The 19,696-nt window shown below is 55.2% G+C and overlaps 2 protein-coding genes across 7 annotated transcripts in view; one reads left to right on the forward strand and one right to left on the reverse strand.

The window, feature by feature from the left end:
* Positions 1 to 3,067, forward strand: part of LOC122379815 (ligand of Numb protein X 2-like) — a 43,143-nt gene extending 40,076 nt beyond the window's left edge. For all 4 annotated transcript variants that reach the window (XM_043362332.1, XM_043362328.1, XM_043362329.1 and 1 more), the window contains 3 exons: positions 227 to 349; positions 1,758 to 1,945; positions 2,230 to 3,067. In XM_043362332.1, coding sequence (XP_043218267.1) covers positions 227 to 349; positions 1,758 to 1,945; positions 2,230 to 2,521 — 603 coding nt within the window. In that variant the 3' untranslated portion in view covers positions 2,522 to 3,067. The remainder of the gene's footprint in view (positions 1 to 226; positions 350 to 1,757; positions 1,946 to 2,229) is intronic.
* A 1,664-nt stretch (positions 3,068 to 4,731) lies between these two features.
* The window catches only part of LOC122379778 (cytokine receptor-like), a 40,113-nt gene continuing 25,148 nt past the window's right edge, over positions 4,732 to 19,696 (reverse strand). For all 3 annotated transcript variants that reach the window (XM_043362252.1, XM_043362254.1, XM_043362253.1), the window contains exons 7-17: positions 13,902 to 14,053; positions 13,325 to 13,532; positions 12,749 to 13,051; positions 12,241 to 12,386; positions 11,379 to 11,532; positions 10,873 to 11,025; positions 10,450 to 10,649; positions 9,810 to 10,245; positions 6,995 to 7,419; positions 6,524 to 6,658; positions 4,732 to 6,305 (exon numbers count right to left, since the gene is read on the reverse strand). In XM_043362252.1, coding sequence (XP_043218187.1) covers positions 5,415 to 6,305; positions 6,524 to 6,658; positions 6,995 to 7,419; positions 9,810 to 10,245; positions 10,450 to 10,649; positions 10,873 to 11,025; positions 11,379 to 11,532; positions 12,241 to 12,386; positions 12,749 to 13,051; positions 13,325 to 13,532; positions 13,902 to 14,053 — 3,203 coding nt within the window. In that variant the 3' untranslated portion in view covers positions 4,732 to 5,414. The remainder of the gene's footprint in view (positions 6,306 to 6,523; positions 6,659 to 6,994; positions 7,420 to 9,809; positions 10,246 to 10,449; positions 10,650 to 10,872; positions 11,026 to 11,378; positions 11,533 to 12,240; positions 12,387 to 12,748; positions 13,052 to 13,324; positions 13,533 to 13,901; positions 14,054 to 19,696) is intronic.

Consider the following 19,696-nt stretch of genomic DNA (forward strand, 5'->3'; position numbering starts at 1 on the left):
TGTGCAGAAAGCAGCTGAGGCAGTTCCCGTCTTTTCGTTCTTTCTTTCAGTCTTCATTTCACAACTTGAAATGTTTATTTTCATATTTTCATATTTTGAAAGCTTCAGACTGGTCAGGGTTCCCGCTTTACCAGTGAAACCGGATAAAGCGGAAAGCCTGTGGCAATCAAAACCCTCTTCGTTCACCTCTCTTCACGCTCCCCCTCTCTTTCATCTCTCCTTTCAGGTGGCCAAGGAGAGCCTGGGCCTGCGGATCGGCGGCGGCATCCACTGCATTGAGGGCGATACGCCCATCTACATCGCCAATATCAACCACCAGGGACCGGTCGGCAAATCAAAACAGATAAAGGTTAGTAGCGGGCAAATCGGCAGGAGCGAAACAATGAGGAATAGAACGTGAGGGATTTTATGGGTCGGATTTGAGGCCGCATTTATGCATCACCACGATGTGGTCTGTTTCTTTTATTGGTAGGTATATTTGTCAGTGCTCTAGGCTTTGCTGAGTTGTTGATTTGCATGTGGGCTGTGTTGTTTTGGGATGCTTCAGGTTTAGTTAGATACTTAATCTATTGTTTGCCGGTTGAGTGCCGAACCTGGGAACTAAATCTAAATTGCAATCAAGTTGAGAAGTGCTTTATTCACTATTCAGCCACATGTTTGGCATGTTGACATGTTGGGTTGGTGATAGATATAGGACTCAACACTCGGTAAGCTGAGCTTGAGACAAATGACCTCAGATTGTTAAAGTTAGTATGAATGCCCCTACTCGCTTGTATGGCTTGTGTGCCCGACTGCGCACTCCGAGCTTAGTGTAAGTTCTCCTTGGGAACTGGTGTGCAATGTGCGAGGATCTGAAGGACGAGACAATAACTTCCGCTCTACCACTCTGTAGAATTTCATGTCAGCCTCATTCTTGTGTTTGATTACTTGAACTTACAGTTGTTTTCATTGTCGGCCTGTCGTGAGAAGCCTTTATGTTGCTTGGCGTGTACACTATCGCCACATAAATTTATTTACTGCATTGCTTAAGCTGTATAAACGCTAAACATGCTGCCACCATGGTGTGAATTCATGCAATAAGACGGCAGTTTCATCTGACTTACAAGTCGCACGCCTAATTAGCTCGTTCGGATCAATAATCTTGCTCTTGGATAAATTGGAAACATTCGTCAGCGTACATTTGAATAGATTGAAGACATCCGTCATTCTGACAGTTTCCCGAAATCAGAGACCAATTCCAAGTCCATTGTTGAATTCGTCACAAGGGAGCTGCGTGAAAGGAATACGAACTAAATTGAAGATTGCTATGAGTTTATCTGATGTTCAGTTATTTGCATTCACGGCGCATCCATATCAGTTCCAGTATGTCGGGCGATGTCATCTTTTTGCCAAATACGTGTGCTGCAGCTCTCATGGCGCGCGCTCGTGCTCGCGCCCCTTGTTATAAACCGGCACGAAGTCCGTAATGGCTGTAAATGTCAGCCCATCAAGATTCTGCGGGATTGTGAAACCCCGGCCCCAGACGCTAGTCTCTCGCTGGATATTCTATGATTAGATCTGCGAAGCGCCCTGAATTTGCAGCGTGTTATAGTAGGTATTTTAGTAGGTAGGCACGACTGCCGTTAGGCTCCGTCGATCCATGGTAGGTAAGTTTGGCGCCGTTTTTCAATGCACTGCGTTTGTCCCTGTATCTCCCCCTGTGGTGCTCTCCGCTGCGGGCCGCTCTGACGCCCCACTCCACCCTGTGCACCCTACAGAAGGGCGACATCCTGCTGTCGGTGAACGGTCGCAGTCTGGTCGGTCTGACGCACGCGCAGGCGGTGGCCGCGCTCAAATCCACCGCCGAACTGCCCGGCGTGACGCTCAGCGTGCTCGAGGGGCCCGAGACGTCGCGGGGGCCGGCCAAATTCATCCCCAGCTGGACCTATTGGCAGACGCTGCCCAGGTGAGATTGCCGGGACGTGTTGCATAGACTTGCACCGCGTGGGACGTGCCTTAGTGGTCCGACGTTCCCTCACTGTGTGGGACGTCGTGTGGTGTCCCGTGTTTACTATGGGAGGGAGTTTGGTTCGTTTGTTCGCTGTCGCTGGCCAATGGCCATTCGACCAATGTTTGCTCTGTTTCTACCGTTGTCCACTGTCGTCTCCTCTGTTTACTCTCCAGAGTGGCTCCGACTGGACCACTGTGTGTGTTCTGTGCGCTCCTGACCGTGTTATTTGTGTGCTCCAGGTGCCTGTGCTACCCGCGCGGTATAGATCTCTCGCGCAGCGCCACTGGCTCCCTCGGCTTCAGTATTGTCGGCGGCTGTGACGGCGGCACGCGGGACCCCATCCACGTGCTGTTTGTCGTCCAGAACTCCCCGGCCGCCGTGGAGGGGAGGCTGCGCTGCGGTGACCGTCTACTGGCGGTGGACGGCCACACGCTGGAGGGAGTCCGGCACGCCGAGGCAGTCAGCCTCCTGAAGCAGGCACGCAATAAGGTCAAACTGCAGATCGTATCCTGGATGGGCACAGAGGTGTGAGGTCGCGCACTGCCCGAATCTCTTCCCCCTGGCGCCACTCGCCGGGCCTGTGTTGTGACGCTGGTTAGTGAATCTTACATACGGTACTTTCATATCTTGGATCTACTTTCGTACGGTGGACTGGCTTATTGGTGTATGTTCACTATTTTGATGATGTGGTTTCAACATATCTCTCCGCTGTTGGACTGATTGCGGCTGTTCTTTCGCCGATGATTGTGCGCAATGTGTGATGATTGTAGCGGTGTGATTGCCGCCGTGTGCGGGCAGCTAGGGGTGCTCGTTGTGTGGGCGCAGTGTGCGGCCGGTCGGACGGCTACGCTCGGGGTATCCATGGCGCGGGTGGACTGTGTGCCGCGAGGGCTGGCTGCGGCTGTGTGGGGCGAACGTGTGGTCTCTCGGGGGGTGCCGAGAGGTCGGCGCCGCGCGCGGACGGGCTGGTGGCCCGCCCGCTCAGTGATGCGTGGTGTGGGTGGTTTTCTGGCGCTGCTCTGGCCAATGTAGACGGTCGCCCGGATGCCTCGAATAAACATGCTCATTACTCGGATACACGAGTGTTTGTGTGCAGTGGTCGAGTGGTAGACTGTCGGGCAGCGGACGAGATCGGATGATGAACGTCGTTAGCGGCGATTCGGGGCTTTCGAACGTTAACTCATCCCACGATGACACACAGGCACTGCGATGGTTCCATCTGAGACTGGTTTGCCGATCTCTCGCTTCTTTGGATTGCTGCTGTCCATTTTTACTTTGATATTGCCAATAATCGGTCTCAACTTGCCTAAAGATAAAAAGGTCGAGAGAAGTGTTCCGGCAGACAAGGCATGTAAGGAAATGCGATAAACCTACAAGGACATCTTTTAATTATGGTGTCAAATCTTCAGGGTGTAAGCCAGACGAAGGATAACTTTACCACGAATAGACAACAGTAATCCTGCAGCTAACACTCGAAACTTGTGAGGCTGGTGACCGATTATGTTGTAGCATTTTCACCCGCTAAATAACGACTCCTAATGCGTTGCTGGCAGCAGTTTCAGGCTGTTTATCCGTTTATATGTCGCAATGTCGCATTTCGTCAACGTACACCCGAGAAGCGCTTTTAGTTCTGGAATGACTGCACGAGGTGCAACACCCTTTGAAGGCATTTTTTCTCTTGGAATGTTTTCCTGAAAGCCCTCAGTTCCGGGTCGGTTCTTTGTAGACTAGTTATTGTCGTATGTTATTGCGCGAGCACTGCTATCGCTGCGACACCCTTGCGCAGAGCGAGCCAATTTTACACCGGAGGAGCTATACCTCAACCTACGATTTGTCTGGCGTGCGACCGGTATGTATACATTCGCAGTTCGCACAAAAGAAAATAATTATCCTATAGGGCAACCATGCAACCTTAGCACTTAGCACATTATACGTCTCCTCTGAGATGTTCGGTCGCCTGTTTAGTTTCTTCTGTAGAAGCGGAGCCGAAACGTTATGGGTGAAATCATCTCCTTTGTTCCCGCCGCGCAAGAATGCTTCATTTGTTTAATTGCCTTTAATAAAGTGCCAATGCCAGCCGTGCCCGTCGGATGGAATCTCGTTTCCCAGTCTCTGGGGCCCAGTTCTAGACCAATACTCCCCGCGCCATGGACCCGGGACCTCAGCTGTGCCAGGGTCGCTGGAACGACCCCAGTGGCGCATTACGGGGCAGCCCGCGCTGCGAGCGATCCGATCAATGACCGATCGACGCGGCCGCATCGTTTCCGGCAATGCCTGTATAATTTCTGATCAGGTAACATAACAACGTTGCATCGAGTGGTTTGCTAGAATCATAAAAGGGCATCATGTGTCCTCGGGGCTTTCGGGTTACGTAATTTATAATTGCACTCACAGTCTGGCTCATGTCGAGTTTCCACGAGGAGTAGACGGTAAGGAAATGTGTTATGTCCTCTACACCATTCAGATCATTTGCTGAAATATAAATCGTGGCGTAGGTAATGAGCATTCGATTGTTATCAAGATGGAGTCACATTTTAAGCAGACTTGCAGACAGACTTAACGTGTAGATTACCCGCGACTGGCCCATCGCATCCTCGCCGCTCCGAGGATTTCATATCAACGTACGATGTTCTTGTGCAATGAGAGTAAATCGGTGTTTCCGTCCGGTGTTGTTTGCCTTGAAGGTAACCTTGTTACTCATTCAGTAACTGTGTTCTGCCGTTTCTCTCACGCGCTTGGCGTACGCCCGCCCAAAATGGGTATTTATTGGGAACCATTGAGTAGCGTTAATCGTATCGACAGCGAGCGCCCCAGCGTTAGGCGCCTGGTGGCGCGCACAGTGACGGTGCGAGGCGGCGCGGCGCGGCGCGGCCCGACAGCACAGCGGGCGATCACAACACCCAGAGACGACTAGAGACGTCGGTCCTTGTGGGCCGCGCGGCCCGTCCGTCCACCCACTCTCTGCGCGCTCCGCCAGTAGCAAAAATAGAGCCCGCGTCCCGCCTACAGCGCGCACAGCTCTATCGCCAACATCATATAATTTCTCAGCTCTCGTCATCTCTCATTGGCGGGAACCCGTACTGGGGAGTGTCTGCGCGGCGCACACTCGCCCGTCCGCAGCCACTCTCCACACACACACATACATACACATACACACACGCGCGCGCGGTGTGACTATGTACAGCGCAGCGGGCCCGACACTGGTGCGGCCGACAGCTGCATAGAACAGTAACGAAGCTAGCCAGCCGGCACGCGCACGAGCCATATCGGTAACAACAAGCAAATACAGGACATATCACAATGTGGGGCGGTTGGCGCGCAGTGCGTCGCCGTCTGCCCTCCGACAGCACACCCTGATTTGGCGGCGAGCGGCGCCGCGCGCTTTGTACTGGTCTGTGCGCGGCGCGCCGGCGGCGCCGGCCGCTCACACCATCGACACGTTGGGACCCAGGTCGGGCGCGCCCTGGTGCGACGTCACTACACGACAGTAGGGGTCGCGCGCGGTGGCCACGGTGGGCAGTTTTTTCGGCGACAGCACCGGCTCGGTGGCGGCCAGGCTCTCGGCCGTGGCGGCGCCGGCGGCCAGCTCATGCAGCTCCATCTGCGGGTGCATCTTGTCGTGCTGCACGTAGCCGGAGCTCACCTCGGGCGCGCCGTCCGCCAGGCGCGCGCTGGCCCAGGTGGGCGGCGCGCCGGCAGTGCCCGTCGGTACCGACATGCTGGCAGCGGCGGCGGCGGCGGCGGCGTGCGCCGGACTGCAGCCGCCCACCGCCGGCGGCGCCTCGCCCGGCGGCGGTCCGGCCAGCACGTACGGCGGGAAGCCGGTCACCGAGGACGGCTGCGGCGGCGGACCCAGCGCCACGTACGCGTTCCGCTCGGCCGATTTGTCGGCGGCGGCTGGGCACGGTTTGGCGCAGCCGGCAGCCGGCGGCGGGCTGCCGAGCCGCGCCGCCGCCGGCAGGCCGTCCTCGGGGGGCATGCTGACGTAGCCGGTACTGGAGCGGTGGCCGATCTGGGAGTAGGGCGGCGGCGGGCCGGCGGCCGCGCCGCTCAGGTCCGGCTCGGAGCGCGACAGGTCGCCGCTCGGCTCGCCGGCCGGCAGCGACTCCATGCTCCTGCCGCGCGCCACCAGCGCCTGGATAGCCTTGGCGTCGACGTACGGCGAGAACTTGGTGTAGGGCGGCGCCGAGCCAGCCGCGGCCGCAGCGCCCGGCAGCTCCGGCCCGGCCGCCTGCACGTACGGCGCCAGCTGCGGCTTGGGAGGCGCCGCCGGCACCGGCCAGCGGAACTTGCTGTAGGTCGGTGACGAGGCCACCTGACGAACAAATAACGCAGTCAGACCAAGGACAATTTTATCGACATCTATTAAAGCTGCAACCAACTACCTGAAACACCTGTCAGCGAGCATTTGATGACATATTACCTCGACATAACTTCTACCGACGATAACATCCACGACAGTCATGCATTGGTAACATCACCACGCCTCCGCTTCCCCTGCGCCCCACCCACGGCCCCCTGCGTCGTCCGTACCTTGTCACACTCGGCGCCCGAGTCAGTGTAGTTGGTGGCGCTCGACGAGCAGCTGTTGCTGTCCGTGTTGACGGCCGGGGTGAGCTCGCTACCCTCACCGTCACACTCCTCGCGAGTCAGGTCCTCCTGAAGCAGCTGGAACGGTCGCACCGGGTCAGTCACACAGGAACAAACACGGACACTGAAGGTCATACGGGTACATGGGAACCGGAGACTCGGAAACATGGGTACCACTAGAACCGGGGAGACGGACACATTACCACAGGCCGGGACAGATATGTTGGTATATAATCCAGCCACACAGCTACTAAGAACTCAATCATATTCTGACCAGCATTACGATAATTTTGCCGCCTCCTTGCCCCCATGTCAGCCCCTCCGTGCACTCGTTCCACTCTGTCCCATCCCGTCAGGCTCTATCTCTCACCCTCCCATCCTGTCAGGCTCTACACTCCGTATCCCGCCACTCACCGGCTGACCGGAGACGGAGGCGGCCGTCCTGTCCGTGGTGCCACTGCTCTGGCTCACCAGCCGGCCGTAGCCGCTGTCCGGGCCGCCCGGGAAGCCGTGCGCCTTCTCCGGCCGGTCCAGACCAGCCGGCATGTTCACACCCAGGTTCCGCATCTCGCTCAGCTTCCGCTTGGTGCGGTGGCACAGCAGGAAGAAGAGCAGCACGACAAACATCATGAGCAGCGCCCCGCCCACCACCACGCCGACAATGGTGGCTGTGGGCCAGTCGGAGACGAGCACACACTGCTGCTCAGTCAGCGGCGACCAGGGGCCGTCCAGCCGGCCGGCGGGCGACACCGTCACCGACGCCCGGATGGCGAACAGGTGGCGCTGACTGGAGCCGGGCTCGCACTCGGGCACGGCCAGCTCGGCCACCAGGCGACCGCCTGCGGGGAGATGGGAGGCTCAGTCAGATGTGAAGTTTGATGAACATTGAACACTTGCATAAAAATGTCATTGTCAGACATGTGCTTGGATCCGGAAAAATGGATCTGAGATCCGATCCCATGGATCCCGATCCGAGATCCATTCAGATCATAGATCCAACCCCTCAATTTTGTCGAGAGATCTACTGGGATCATAGATCTGACCCTTAAATTTTGTCGCTAGATCCACTCGGATCATAGATCTGGCTCCCCAATTTTGTCGTGAGATCCATTGGGATCATAGCTCATAGGTGCTCAAAATGTTAACAACTTTCTTTCATAAGAAGTTATGAATACCAAAGTATGGTTAGAAACAAACAATCTTATACAAAGACCATATTTAGTAAAGGCATCCAGTTACATTATACAGAATACAAAATAAAGGAGGCTCATGAGTCATGATGGTCACAACTTAAGAGAATTGAGTGACATGAAGATTGTTCACAGTTCACATACCAACAGAAAAGTTTGCATTAACAATTAACATAGAGGTAAGTCAAAGTAATGACTAATGAACAATACATAACTAGGTACCTACCACATCACAATTCATGTTAGAATCTACATAATGATATTGATAAGACAATCTCATTGATCTTGCATTAGACAACCATGAGGCTTTCAAGTTTCCAGCTACCACATTTGATTGATAAACAATAAAAGATGATACTGACACATGTGGCTTGGTTAGGTAAAGGTATTTCAATCTATTGAAAGAAATATTTGATAAAATAAACTGAGATATAAACAAAAGTATAAAAATATTCAACAGCCTGCGGAAGCGATGGGAAGCGAAATATCAATTGTAATGGCCTTGGATATTTACCGTAAAATGAATATTCAGTATCTAAATTGAACTCGTGACGTCATTTCAAATAACAAATGAGCTAGGCGTTCTACCTTCGAGTATAATGAAATAAATAAAAAATCAAACTGGAAGTTCAAAAGTCTGGAGCTTTTTTTAAAAGAATGTTCATTTTTTCTGCCTCACATAATTTTACGATACGTTTGTGAATATCATCTTTGTAGCGTTGAATTTAATGACGTAAACGTAAGCTGAAACGGTATTATATGGCCCTGAGCGGTGTGCGCCTTGCATCTTTATTTTATTCATTTTTCAAAAAAATAACAATATCTTACGTCATTAGTTAAAAGGGCCTATTACGGGGAATCTTTTGGAATCATTACGGGCTTGGTCAAATTAAGATTTTTCATTGGTTTAACGATAATGACGTAATAAAACCATATTACCAAAACGTGAGCTGCGAATTTCGTTTGTCTTTTTTTGGAAGGCTCTCTCATAACAAAAGCACAGCATGGCACCACACGTGTGGCACGATGCCAAAAGTGGCCAAAAGTAGGTAATCTGAAGAAGTTGATGCCATTTTTGAGCTTGTAATTTTATTAGGAAAGTATTAGAGGTTGGTTGCTATTCTTACTAAATCGAAATTGTGTTGCACATACTAATAGCTCATATGAACATTCTGGATTGGGATTTCATACCTGGCAGAAGTGGAATGCTGGATTATTTTTAACAAAACTGACCTATTTGGCTTCCAGGTTTGATTTCCTAACATCTGTCCATAGGCGGCAGAACAGGGGAGGGGGGGGGGGGTGGCACCAGGGTACAGTGCCCCCCATAGATTTTGGCATTTTAGCATTAGCCCTACTGGCGTTGCAGGAAGAATGGGACCAAAATGAAAATCTGCAGTGCCCTGCTGCCACTGCATCTGTCTGTACTGTTTGTTCTTTGAATTAAAGTGGCTGTAGCTTGTTGATAAGACTGTCATCAGTGCTGTCATGAAAAAGTTACAATTGGTCACAAAAAGTAGCAATATGCATGTACTTGGTTTATTTTAAATGTAGTACAAATGTTGTTTATTTAAATTCAAATTTAATGATGATACCTAATGATCACAAGTGGTCTTAACCAATAACCATGTCCACAAGTGATAATTCTCAATTGTATTGCACTGTAAGGCGTACAATTATGTAGGATAAGGGTTTCATTGGCTACATGTTGTCGTGAGATCCATACAGATCATAGGTCCTCCACAAATTTTTGCCCGCTGGATCCACAGAGATCATAGATCCGACCCTTAAATTTTGTCGAGAGACCCATTCAGATCATAGATCCAACCCCTGAATTTTGTCGAGAGATCCACTCGGATCATAGATCCAACCCCTCTATTTTGTCGAGAGATCCACTGAGATCATAGATCCAGCTCTCGGATCCAAGCACATGTCTGGTCATTGTTATACAAAGATTCAGGCAAAACTTAGAAAGTAATTCTTCAGTTCAAAAATGGACAGAAAGCAAACACCTTTTATCGGTCGGGGATGGCACTGACCGTCTGTGGCCGAGTAGAGCAGCGTCTGGTCGGTGGTCGTGTTCACTCCGCGCCGCTCTGACACAGTGCGCAGTGTGTAGACGGGCCGCGGGCCTCCGGGCACGGTGGGCGGCCGCCAGCTGACGCGCACGGCCGACGCGTTCAGCAGCTGGGTGCGCGGCGGCTCCATGTGGCCCGGCCGGCCGGCCAGCGTGCGGCCCGACACGGCCGCCGACCACGCCGAGCAGTCGGCCTTGTTGCAGACGGTCAGTCGGAACGTGTAGCGCCGGTACGGCTGGAGGCCGACCACCGTGTGCGCCTTGGTGCTGGCCGGCAGGGAGACGGTGTCGCCGCCGGCAGGTTCGATCTGCTTCAGCTGGTACTGGGTGAGCTGGCCGTTGGGCCGGGCCGGGGCCGCCCACGATACGTGCACGGCGCTAGAGTTGAGCGCTGATACCTGAGTGAAGAGACGAGAGGGGGACGGTCAGTGATCCGCTAAAGGACACTAGCTGGGGTAGAGGCGCAACACAGTCGAAATTATACAGCAGCACTAGTACACCGTGTTTGGTTACATCTACAAGGTAGATCGTGTTTATAACATGTACTGATCCTCGTATTACACGTTACACCAGGGGCGACAACCGCGTGACACCTCACTGACCTGTGTGATTGTGGGCGGCTCGGGCCGGGCCGACAGTGTTCGGTCCACCACGGGCGGGTGGCTCCTCTGTCCCTCCACAGCGCCGGAGAGTACTGCCACCTGCAGTCGGTACTCGGTGTAGGGCGCCAGGCCGGGCACGCGGACCGTGGAGCGCCGCTCGCCGGCCGGATGCACCACCGACTGCTCCTCGCCGGCCGCGCCTGGGCACAAACACGGGAGAGAGCCGGTCAGAGGAGGGACATACAGCGCAGCGACACACATTACGGACAACATGAAACCCGAACACCAACAGCTCAGACGACGGGCAACAGAAATTGAACGCATTCAAAATCAGGCGCACCACAGCAGCCATGCACCTCAGCCTTGAGCTGAAACCCTCCTTCAAGACCTGCCACCGGTCGTCTCCGTGCACTCTCAACTCACCAGGCAGACACTGGCCCTCGTAAGAGGCGCAGTAGTAGACCTTGTAGGAGACTCCGTCCATGGCCAGACTAGGACAGTAGTCGGGCCAGGTCAGGGTCATCTCGGTGGCGCCGCGACTCTGTACCGATACACTGTCCAGTTGCTGAGTGCGCTCTGAGGACACAGGGCAGGGGCAGAGTTGGTTACCGAACGCTGCCCTTACATTCCTTATGAAGAGAATGATTCCCGAAACAGTTCATTGTTCGTAGTCGTTTAGGCGATATCACAGCCGCTAACGGCATACATAAATAACTTCAATTTCCAAGCACCCAGTAGGCGGAAGCATGTATGAGAACAACCAGAGACAAAGGGGCTGCTGAATAGGGAATGAGCACACCAAGAACCGAGAACATAATCAGAAAACAGCGTGTCTCATAGCCAGCCCATGCTGTTCAGTGTCAAAGATTGATGCCGATGACACATGTCTGCATGTCTGGCGCCTCTCTGCGTCTCGGGCGTTTTCTCACCTCCACTGGCGAGCAGCACGCAGCGCGACCAGACCATGCCGCTGCTGGCGGCGCCGCGGTTGGCCGCCACGGCGAACTGGTACTCGGCGGTGGCCGGCAGGCGCAGCGAGTGGTTCCGCAGAGAGCCGTCCACCACCGTCCAGTTCAGCTGGCCCTGGGAGGGAAGATGGGAGATGTCAGTCACAGCACAGCATAGTGTATCGCATAGAATATCAGCCGGCACTGCAGATATATCACATACGCGCCGGATGTCACATCATAGCATAGCACAATTACACATATAACAGGACAACAGCCTGCCACTGCGCATGACAGAAGTACAATCGGCTGACACAGCAAAGTCTGCACATGAAGGGACCCGCAATGACGTTCTTTACCACTCCCTCGACACTACGTCAACCGTATTTTGAGCGCCAACAAAACTACATACAAACACAACAAATTTAGACCCAGGAAAAGATTAACGTTTCGAAACTGGAGCTCATGGTGCACTTTTCTGTACAAAAGCACTTGGCTTAGACGGTATATTCCCTAACTGCGCATTAGATCATAATACCACAACAGAAAAGGAACAAAACATACCTTTCACGTTACACTTTGACCGTGAACAACTACCTCATCAACAAATACAGACGAATTTTGTCCGTTGCCGAGGACAAATGACCGAAAATCCACAAGCCACAATCCACAATAAATAATTCATTATCATTCCTATCAGGATATCCATGTGTGCAAGAATCCTAACCAAGCGTCATTAAGTGGCAAAATAGAACATGTTCTATATACATAGGTACGTAAAGGGTTGGAAAACGGTGGTGGTAAAACCAAAACACGCCACAGTCAATGCCCATCGTGGTCTCACCTCGCACTGGAAGGGCCTGTCGCGCATGTGTTGACACCAGAACAGGGTGTAGTTATCGACGGGTGTGTCTGCCTTCTGTTCCCAGGCCAGTGTGTAGCTGCCGGGCGCCTCCGCCACAAGGGTGACCGGGTGGGGACGCGGCAGCACTGCAGAACGCACAACATAGAGGGTCAGATTGTGACGGCGGGTTGACGGAGGGACACAACTTGCCGGCCATTCGGTCGACGGGATACATACCAACGGACATAATAGCTGTGAAACGCAGTATCGATAAAGCACAGTGTCAGAAACGACCGCATTTTTCAAAGAAAGTCTTTGAAAATTTGATAGGACTGTAAGTTAAGAAAAGGTTTACCGTTTTGTTTTTGAGTTTTCAAAGCAAATGGTTTGTCACGACCAACTGACCCGAGTACCTGCACTCCATCGTGATACACCGACTGTCACAGACAACCGGAAACCCCGTCCCATCGTGAGGTAACAGCACAAGCAGGGTATCCCCGAAACTCACCGTCCTCCTGTTCGGGTACCACCAGGGTGGCCGGCTCGGCCGACTTGCCCTCCGAGTTGCACGCCGCGATGCTGAATTCGTGCCGGCCCAGGTCCAGGTCGCGGAACAGCGCGTACGCGTTCGTCGTGTTGTCGGGAGAGGCGGCGGCGCGGCCCGGCCGCAGCCGGACGGCACAGTAGCGGAACTGGGGACCGTTCTGCTGCTGTGCCTCGATCTGTTGCCAGTAGACGTAGACGGTGCGGGACGTGGCGCGGCCCACTAGGTCGAACGAGCCCAGCGTGGTGCGCGGAGAGGCGGCCGGCACTGCAGAGCGGCGGAGGGAAGGAGCAGTCAGCGATGGGCAAACGTTGCAATAGTCATATATTTTTATCATTAGTATAGCACCCTGGGATTTATGTAAAAATAATGCAAAAATGGTAACCTATAGGCTGTATTGTTTCAAAACATTCCACTTGCATTACCATGAAGGCGATCCTCACCACGATTCACATAAATCGTCGTGCGCATGACCCTCGCCCCGATCCATAAGCATGAGGTAAAGTCCCTGTCCACCCGTACGTCCTCCCAGTCTCTCACCGGTGGCCTGAGTGCGCAGCACGGTCTCCAGCGGCGGCGACCAGAGGTCTGGGTAAGTCACCACGTCCGCCATACTGCTCCGCATGCGTACCGCGAACCGGTAGTCTGTGTTGGGCAGGAGGCCGGACACAAGTGTGTCGTTGGTCGTGTTCCGGCCCTTGGTGTGCTTCGAGTTGTGCATGAACTGCATGGCCGACGCGTCCACCGGCTGTGAAGGTGGTAAAAAGGGCAGGGGAGGTTCTGATGACGAGAGCCAAGGTGTGGTGAAGCGAGTGGGAGCCAGAATAAACAAGGACTGAAGAAACAGTGACAAGAAAAAGAAAACACATCAAGAAACGCAAATAAGAAGGATAAAAACACAGGCGAAACGGCGAAAAGCATGGCAAGAGTAAACAAGAATGAGGACAAGAATGATTAGGCAACTTAAAAAGAAAGAGCTTAATAGCATGGACTATTCTGAAAGTCACTCTTCGCTATAAAACTCCATCCCTTTCCCAGCCCAAGTCATTCTTGGACGGTGAACCCTGCTACGCCGACAGACGGACCAGCAGTCCAGGAGTCCGTGCCCATCGCTCACCTGAGGCGTCTGGTTCCAGCGAGAGGTGTACTCGACGGAGAAGTCGATCGGCCTCGGAAAGCTGGCCATCGGGTGTCCGATCTCGGCCCGCAGCCGCACAGAGCTGGTGGTTAGGTTGGTGCCCCATACGCGGACGGGAGGCGCCGGGCGCACTGAAAAGACAAAAGGTACAGTTAGTACTCAATGACCTAATGAAACAAGAGCAGCCCTGCTTAACCTCCCGCCAGCTGTGAACACGTGATTTTTAGGGGCGATCGACAGTCAACAGACGTCAGACGTCAGAAGCGTATCTCCGGAATCAGCGGACCGATCATCATCTACCCGTCCGGTATTTCGGTGCCGGCCGGCTGAGCCCACCCCCGGTTTACGGCTCCGGTCCGGCTGGTGGCATTACTCGCCGCCAGCTCTACCAGCCAGCACAGCACACAAACACACCTGTGGCGGCCGACCAGGAAAGTGGTGCGGCGGCGGCGGCGGCGGTGTGCGCCGGACCGCATGACGTGATCCGCCGGACCGGTTCGGCCGCCCCTGATCCGGCGGCCTGTGAGCCGCGCTCTGAGCCGTGCGCCGTGCGCGGTACGCCCCGGTCAGCCCTCTGTCAGCCCCCGGTCCGGCGCCAGCCCCCGCACTACCCCAACAGCCCGAGTCAACAGTCCGCCGGCACGCGACCCACGCACCAGCACCGCCCGTGTCCCGGCTGGCGTGCGCGGCTTGTCCCTCCGGCCCGCGACATGGCATGATGTCATTTGTGACGACGGTCCGGTCAGTGAAAGCGGCGCCATCAGCTCCATCGGCTCTCCAGTGCATTGAAATAACCCCCGGCGCATTAATGCCTCTTCAACAACGCATTAAATCCCATCGGCGCCCCACAGGAGATGTTTCTGCTGACCCGCTCACGCCGGCGCAGATGCAGCGGCCGATGCGGCGGCTCTCGGGCGCACAGTCGCTCTATCGTCCACCAGGTGGCCTCTGCTGGCGCCGGCCTTGCGCGCGCGTGCGCAGCTCGCCAGAGTAGCGTTCGCCGAACGACCGCCGCAGCCGGCGTTCAGCGAAACGGGCCGGCGGCGGCAGCCAGTGTGTGCGCGCGCGCCGCGCAGCGCCGAGTCGCCAGCGCCGAGCAGAGCCGAGCCGGACCACTAGCGCGAACTGATGACTCAAGCAGGAGCCGGCCGAGCTCGGCCCGACCGGGACCGGTTTCAGACGCTTCACGGGGCCGCCCGGGTCGCGGCCATGGGCCAACAGTGCCCCCGCCCCCTCCGAGAACGGTTGATGTCGGGGGCCGTGCAGCAGGTCACAAGGCAGGTGCCACAGCCGTACTACAGGTGTCGTAGATCGTATGGTAGGCATTGCAGACATTGTATCAGATCCAAACTAACTAGTGCCTAGTCTTGACCAGGAATCTCATAAGAATGTATAGGTTGAAGAGTCAAGAACACAATTTAAAAAAGTGCTTGTAAATCAACGACCACACTGCCCTGACTTCTGGCGGTTTAGTCTCGCGCATCAGTTGTTACTCAGGACTGCAGTTTACCAAACGAAGCAGATCTCACGTATCACCTAGACAAAATGCCAAACGGTTCACTATGAATGGCGACGTTACGTCCGTGCCAACTGCACATAATCAGTCATCAGTAGCCGTCGCGGCCCGGCCGCCCGTTTTGTGAATGTCTGTGCAGAGTGCACGCCGGCGCCGAGCGCTCTCGGCGGCACGGCGCAACGATATTGACCCGGCGCGTCAGGCGGGCAGGCGCGGCGGCCATCTTGGCTCGGTCGCCCGCCCGGTCACCGCCGCAGTACCGTCAGGAAGGCCGCGGCTGCAGCGGCGCCGCCGCGGCGGGCCGCAACCCCTGCAGCTCCACCGCACGCACACCGGTGTGGGCCAGGAGTATCCCACAGCAGCCCGCAGCTCCGGAGGGTGTCGCAGAGGGAACAGAGCCCGGGGGCAGCCCCGGTGGGGTGAGGGGGGCAGCGCGTCATGCCAGCGGCGGCGTGACGTCAGCCGGCGACGTCTCTCGGCGGGCGTTTAACCGCCGCTGGAAATAGACCAGCCGGGAAGGCCGCCGCCAGCCCGGCCGCCGGTCTCCCGGTGTAAACCGGGCGCCTCGGCTGCCAATGGGAGCCGCTCGCTGGCGCCCCAGGCATGTAGCGTCACGGGGGGTGACAGCTGGGTGACACTGGTGACAGCGCGACGAGCTGACATTTGTGTCTCAGTGACGCCGTCGGCCATCATAATCGGCCTGAATCCTGTTCGATACAGAAAATAATATTTCAAAATTATTGGAATCTCAACCAGTCGCCTGATCGGAAGGTGAAAACATCCTTATTAAAAAAGGAGCTCGACATGTCGACTCAAAGGTACAAAAAAAAATTGATAAAGCGATTACGACCTCGATCAACTAGAAACGCATCGTCCATGATGAGCAGAATCATTAAAGACAAGCATATCTAAATCAACTGGATTAACTACGCAACAAACCACAGCATGATGATCAACAATTCGAATGAGATCATCAGGAGCCGAATCTCTTCATCGCTGTAAACACAGGGGTGACAAACAATCTTGCACCCTGGCGGTAGAATGTGAAACTGCTGACTGATTGTCGCCCCGCCCCTCGAGTGCCTGTACCACATCACCCGGCCTCCCATTGGCTGCCAGCTCAACCGCAACACACATTGTTTACACTTGGGAGCTCGTCGGCCCGGGCCGGGTGACCCGCAACTCGATCGTAGCTACATTAGCGTCGCGACAGCACAGCAATAAGCTCCAGTGGCCATTCTGACCCCGCCGGCGCACCCACGGCCGCCCATAACTCGACGGCCTGCCACCGAGCCCGGAGAATGCGCCGCACTCAGTCAATCAGTCAGTCAGTCAGCCATGGAGCGACTCCACGTGCCGCAGTGCGCTCTGATGAATGAAGTCCGCCATATTCTGCACCCACATCCGCTAACCATAGTCCACAACTGGCCGAGTTGTTGAATGACTCACGGTCACTGCACGCTAAAATCAATGGCCTGTGTCCGGCTAACTGTGCTGGCTGAGCGCGCACCAGTGGCCGGTACGCCAGCAATGCCCACTATTCCGCTAGTTGGCCGCGTCAACTCTAATAACCACGTTCAGCGGGCTAATGGCACTGCCGGAGCACCGCTGCAGATTTTACGAGGGCCGCCTCCGGACACGCGTCACACCCAAATCGCGGGCGCCGCGGGCCGCGGGCCCGACCGGCCGGCCCGCTCCGCCTCGGCCGCGGTGCCCTGTTGACATTGGCACGTGCCCCTGCAGAGGTATGGCTCCACCAGCCCGGGCAGAGCCGAGACACGGTCCGCGGGGTGTTGGCCTGGCACGCCGGTTTGACACCACAGCGCGCGGACGATACACACGGTACTACAGTGGCGTTCGGACACACTGCAGCCAGAGACACTGCATCGGACGCATTGGATAGAAAATGCTTAGACTGTCTTGAAATATACATAGGTTGCAAGATACAACTGGAGTGGACTGGCTGGATCCTATTCACCACAATGCATAATGCCTAATAACGATCTCAGAAAAAGTTCACCTTAGTAAAGAAAGGTTGGAAAAATGGCTCCAAAGAGAAGTAAAAACATCCCAAGATTGCTGATTGCATCATCCAGACGTCAAAGCATAGCCATACCCTGCGTTTGGCATTTCGAAATGAAAAAAGTGGAAATTGAGACCCATGGAGCGTAAGTACGATTTATGAACGATTTCCAGTTCATCATACATTGAAATGCCTTCGTAAGCTGCCATTTGGCTGCTGTTTACCTCCATCCGTCCATCCGAACTCTTCTCAGGATGTTGGTCGACGTCAGCTCGCGCCGACTGTGACGTCAGCTCGGCGTGACGTCACGGGCGGCCATCGCGCGCAGCGAGCCCCCGTTCTGACCCCCACCCGCCCCCCGCGGTCCGGTGGGATGGGGGGGGGGGGCGACGGACGCCGCTGGCCATGCGCCGTCGTCGTCGGCGTCGGCGGCCGGCGCGCGGCGGCGCCGAGTCGGCACAACACTTCCCAGAACGGACACCGCATCTCGGCTGGTTCGCCGGCCGGCCGCTGCACGACATGGCGCCACCGTCGCCGGCCGCAGCCGCCTGCGGCGGAGGCGACGGCGGCAGCGGTACCTACGGTAGAGAACTGGATACGTGGTGACGTTTAGTCATCACATTTTGATGTTTTACGCTTCTTTCGTTTCAGCTCCACTTTCAGCCCGTCTGAGTGATATCAGTGTTTGATATGAAAGCACCGGCCGCACTGGCGGTGTTTTATGTTCGTGTGAAACCAGCTCCTCACATTTGCATGCACGATCGCAGGAACACAGGCCGCGACAGAAATAAGCCGTATTCAATACAGCTCAAAAACGCGGAATGTAACGAGAATAAGGAGTTAGTCCGGCACTGGAACTGATAAGCTCCTTCATGCTTCATGTACCGCAAAACAATTAGAGGAATAGGTCCGGTACCTGAAAGGGACATTCAAGGCGAAGAGCGAATACGAACAACAAAAAGCATGAAACGTCGGCTGTATAGCAGACATTGAGATGGCCCAAAAGCACGACCTCTATTCCCCTCGCAAGCTGTCACCTTGTTCGCGGTACACATGAGGCTGCCCGACCGAAATAGAGCTCCCAGGAGTCTGAGTGGGCACAGCGGCGGCCGGCGCTGCCTTCATAGAACGCCCCCTGCCCCCCTGCTCCCCTCAGTCGGACGGGAATTCCTGGCCTGACCCGCGAACAGTGTCGGCGGACGAGCCCTGTAACCAGCGCCGGGAGTCGGACCGATCCCAGGGACATCAACCCACCTTCAATCACAACGGCGGAACAAGGAATTTGATGAAGTTTGAACGGCTTTCTGAACAGTTTCACGCCCACACCGTTAATAACGTAACCATGCTCAGGAGAAAAGTACCCGGATCCGGTACGTAAACTTAATGTCTTTGACGATTTAGGCAACAGTGCCACTTCAAACATGTTCCTGAGACCTGTGTACTGGACGCCACGGTACACGTTTGCTTGGACACAATGTCTGTGTGCTTAGAGACATGCTGGCTCTTTTGCTCTGCACTGCAAAGTGTACCTGGAGCTCATAGCATAGGTGAGCCTACAAAGTCATCTGCTCAGAAGTCATCACCTTTATGCGAGGTGGGTTGAGCTCCCCTCTCCCCGCTCGGAGACCGATGGGTCGGTCCACCCATCTGCTACACCGCCGCCCCTGGTCGAGACACCGAACACCACTCAGGGCGGCACGCGGCCTCCCGCGGCGCCGGCGCACCGGAACCTAATATGGCCTGCGTCCCTGGCACCGTCCAAAGGACGCCACTGCACTCCAACGCCTGGCTGCTGTGCTCCCTTTGCCTTCCACATGCGGGTTCTCCAGACCTCACTGAAGGCCCCTTTCCCACTCAGTGCGGTGAGTCGGCAAATTCGGAACTGCAGCGCTTCTGAGATTCGCTCACGAATCGGGCGCCGGCCAACGCAAACAGCCGCCGTCCGACCGGCCGACCGTCGGCTGTCGGACTCGGGCAGTGGGCACCAACTGCAGTCGACAGCAGTCAGAGGTGTGCATGGGACCGCAGTCAGAGGTCTGACAGACGTCATATCATATCGGTACGGCTCGCAGCCGCTGATGTCCGAGAGACCGACGCAGATGCTGACTGCATATGGTCAAGCGATTAATCGTCAGCAAAAGCAGCATCGGCTGAGCTCAGTACCGCAACAACGCCTGATCTTTTTAATTCAGCAATGATCGTCTTGCAGAGCCTGTATCATTGCGCGGATCAGCG

Source organism: Amphibalanus amphitrite, unplaced genomic scaffold (genome assembly GCF_019059575.1).
Source record: "Amphibalanus amphitrite isolate SeventyFive unplaced genomic scaffold, NRLGWU_Aamphi_draft 000084F_arrow, whole genome shotgun sequence".
NCBI classification, from domain to species: domain Eukaryota; kingdom Metazoa; phylum Arthropoda; class Thecostraca; order Balanomorpha; family Balanidae; genus Amphibalanus; species Amphibalanus amphitrite.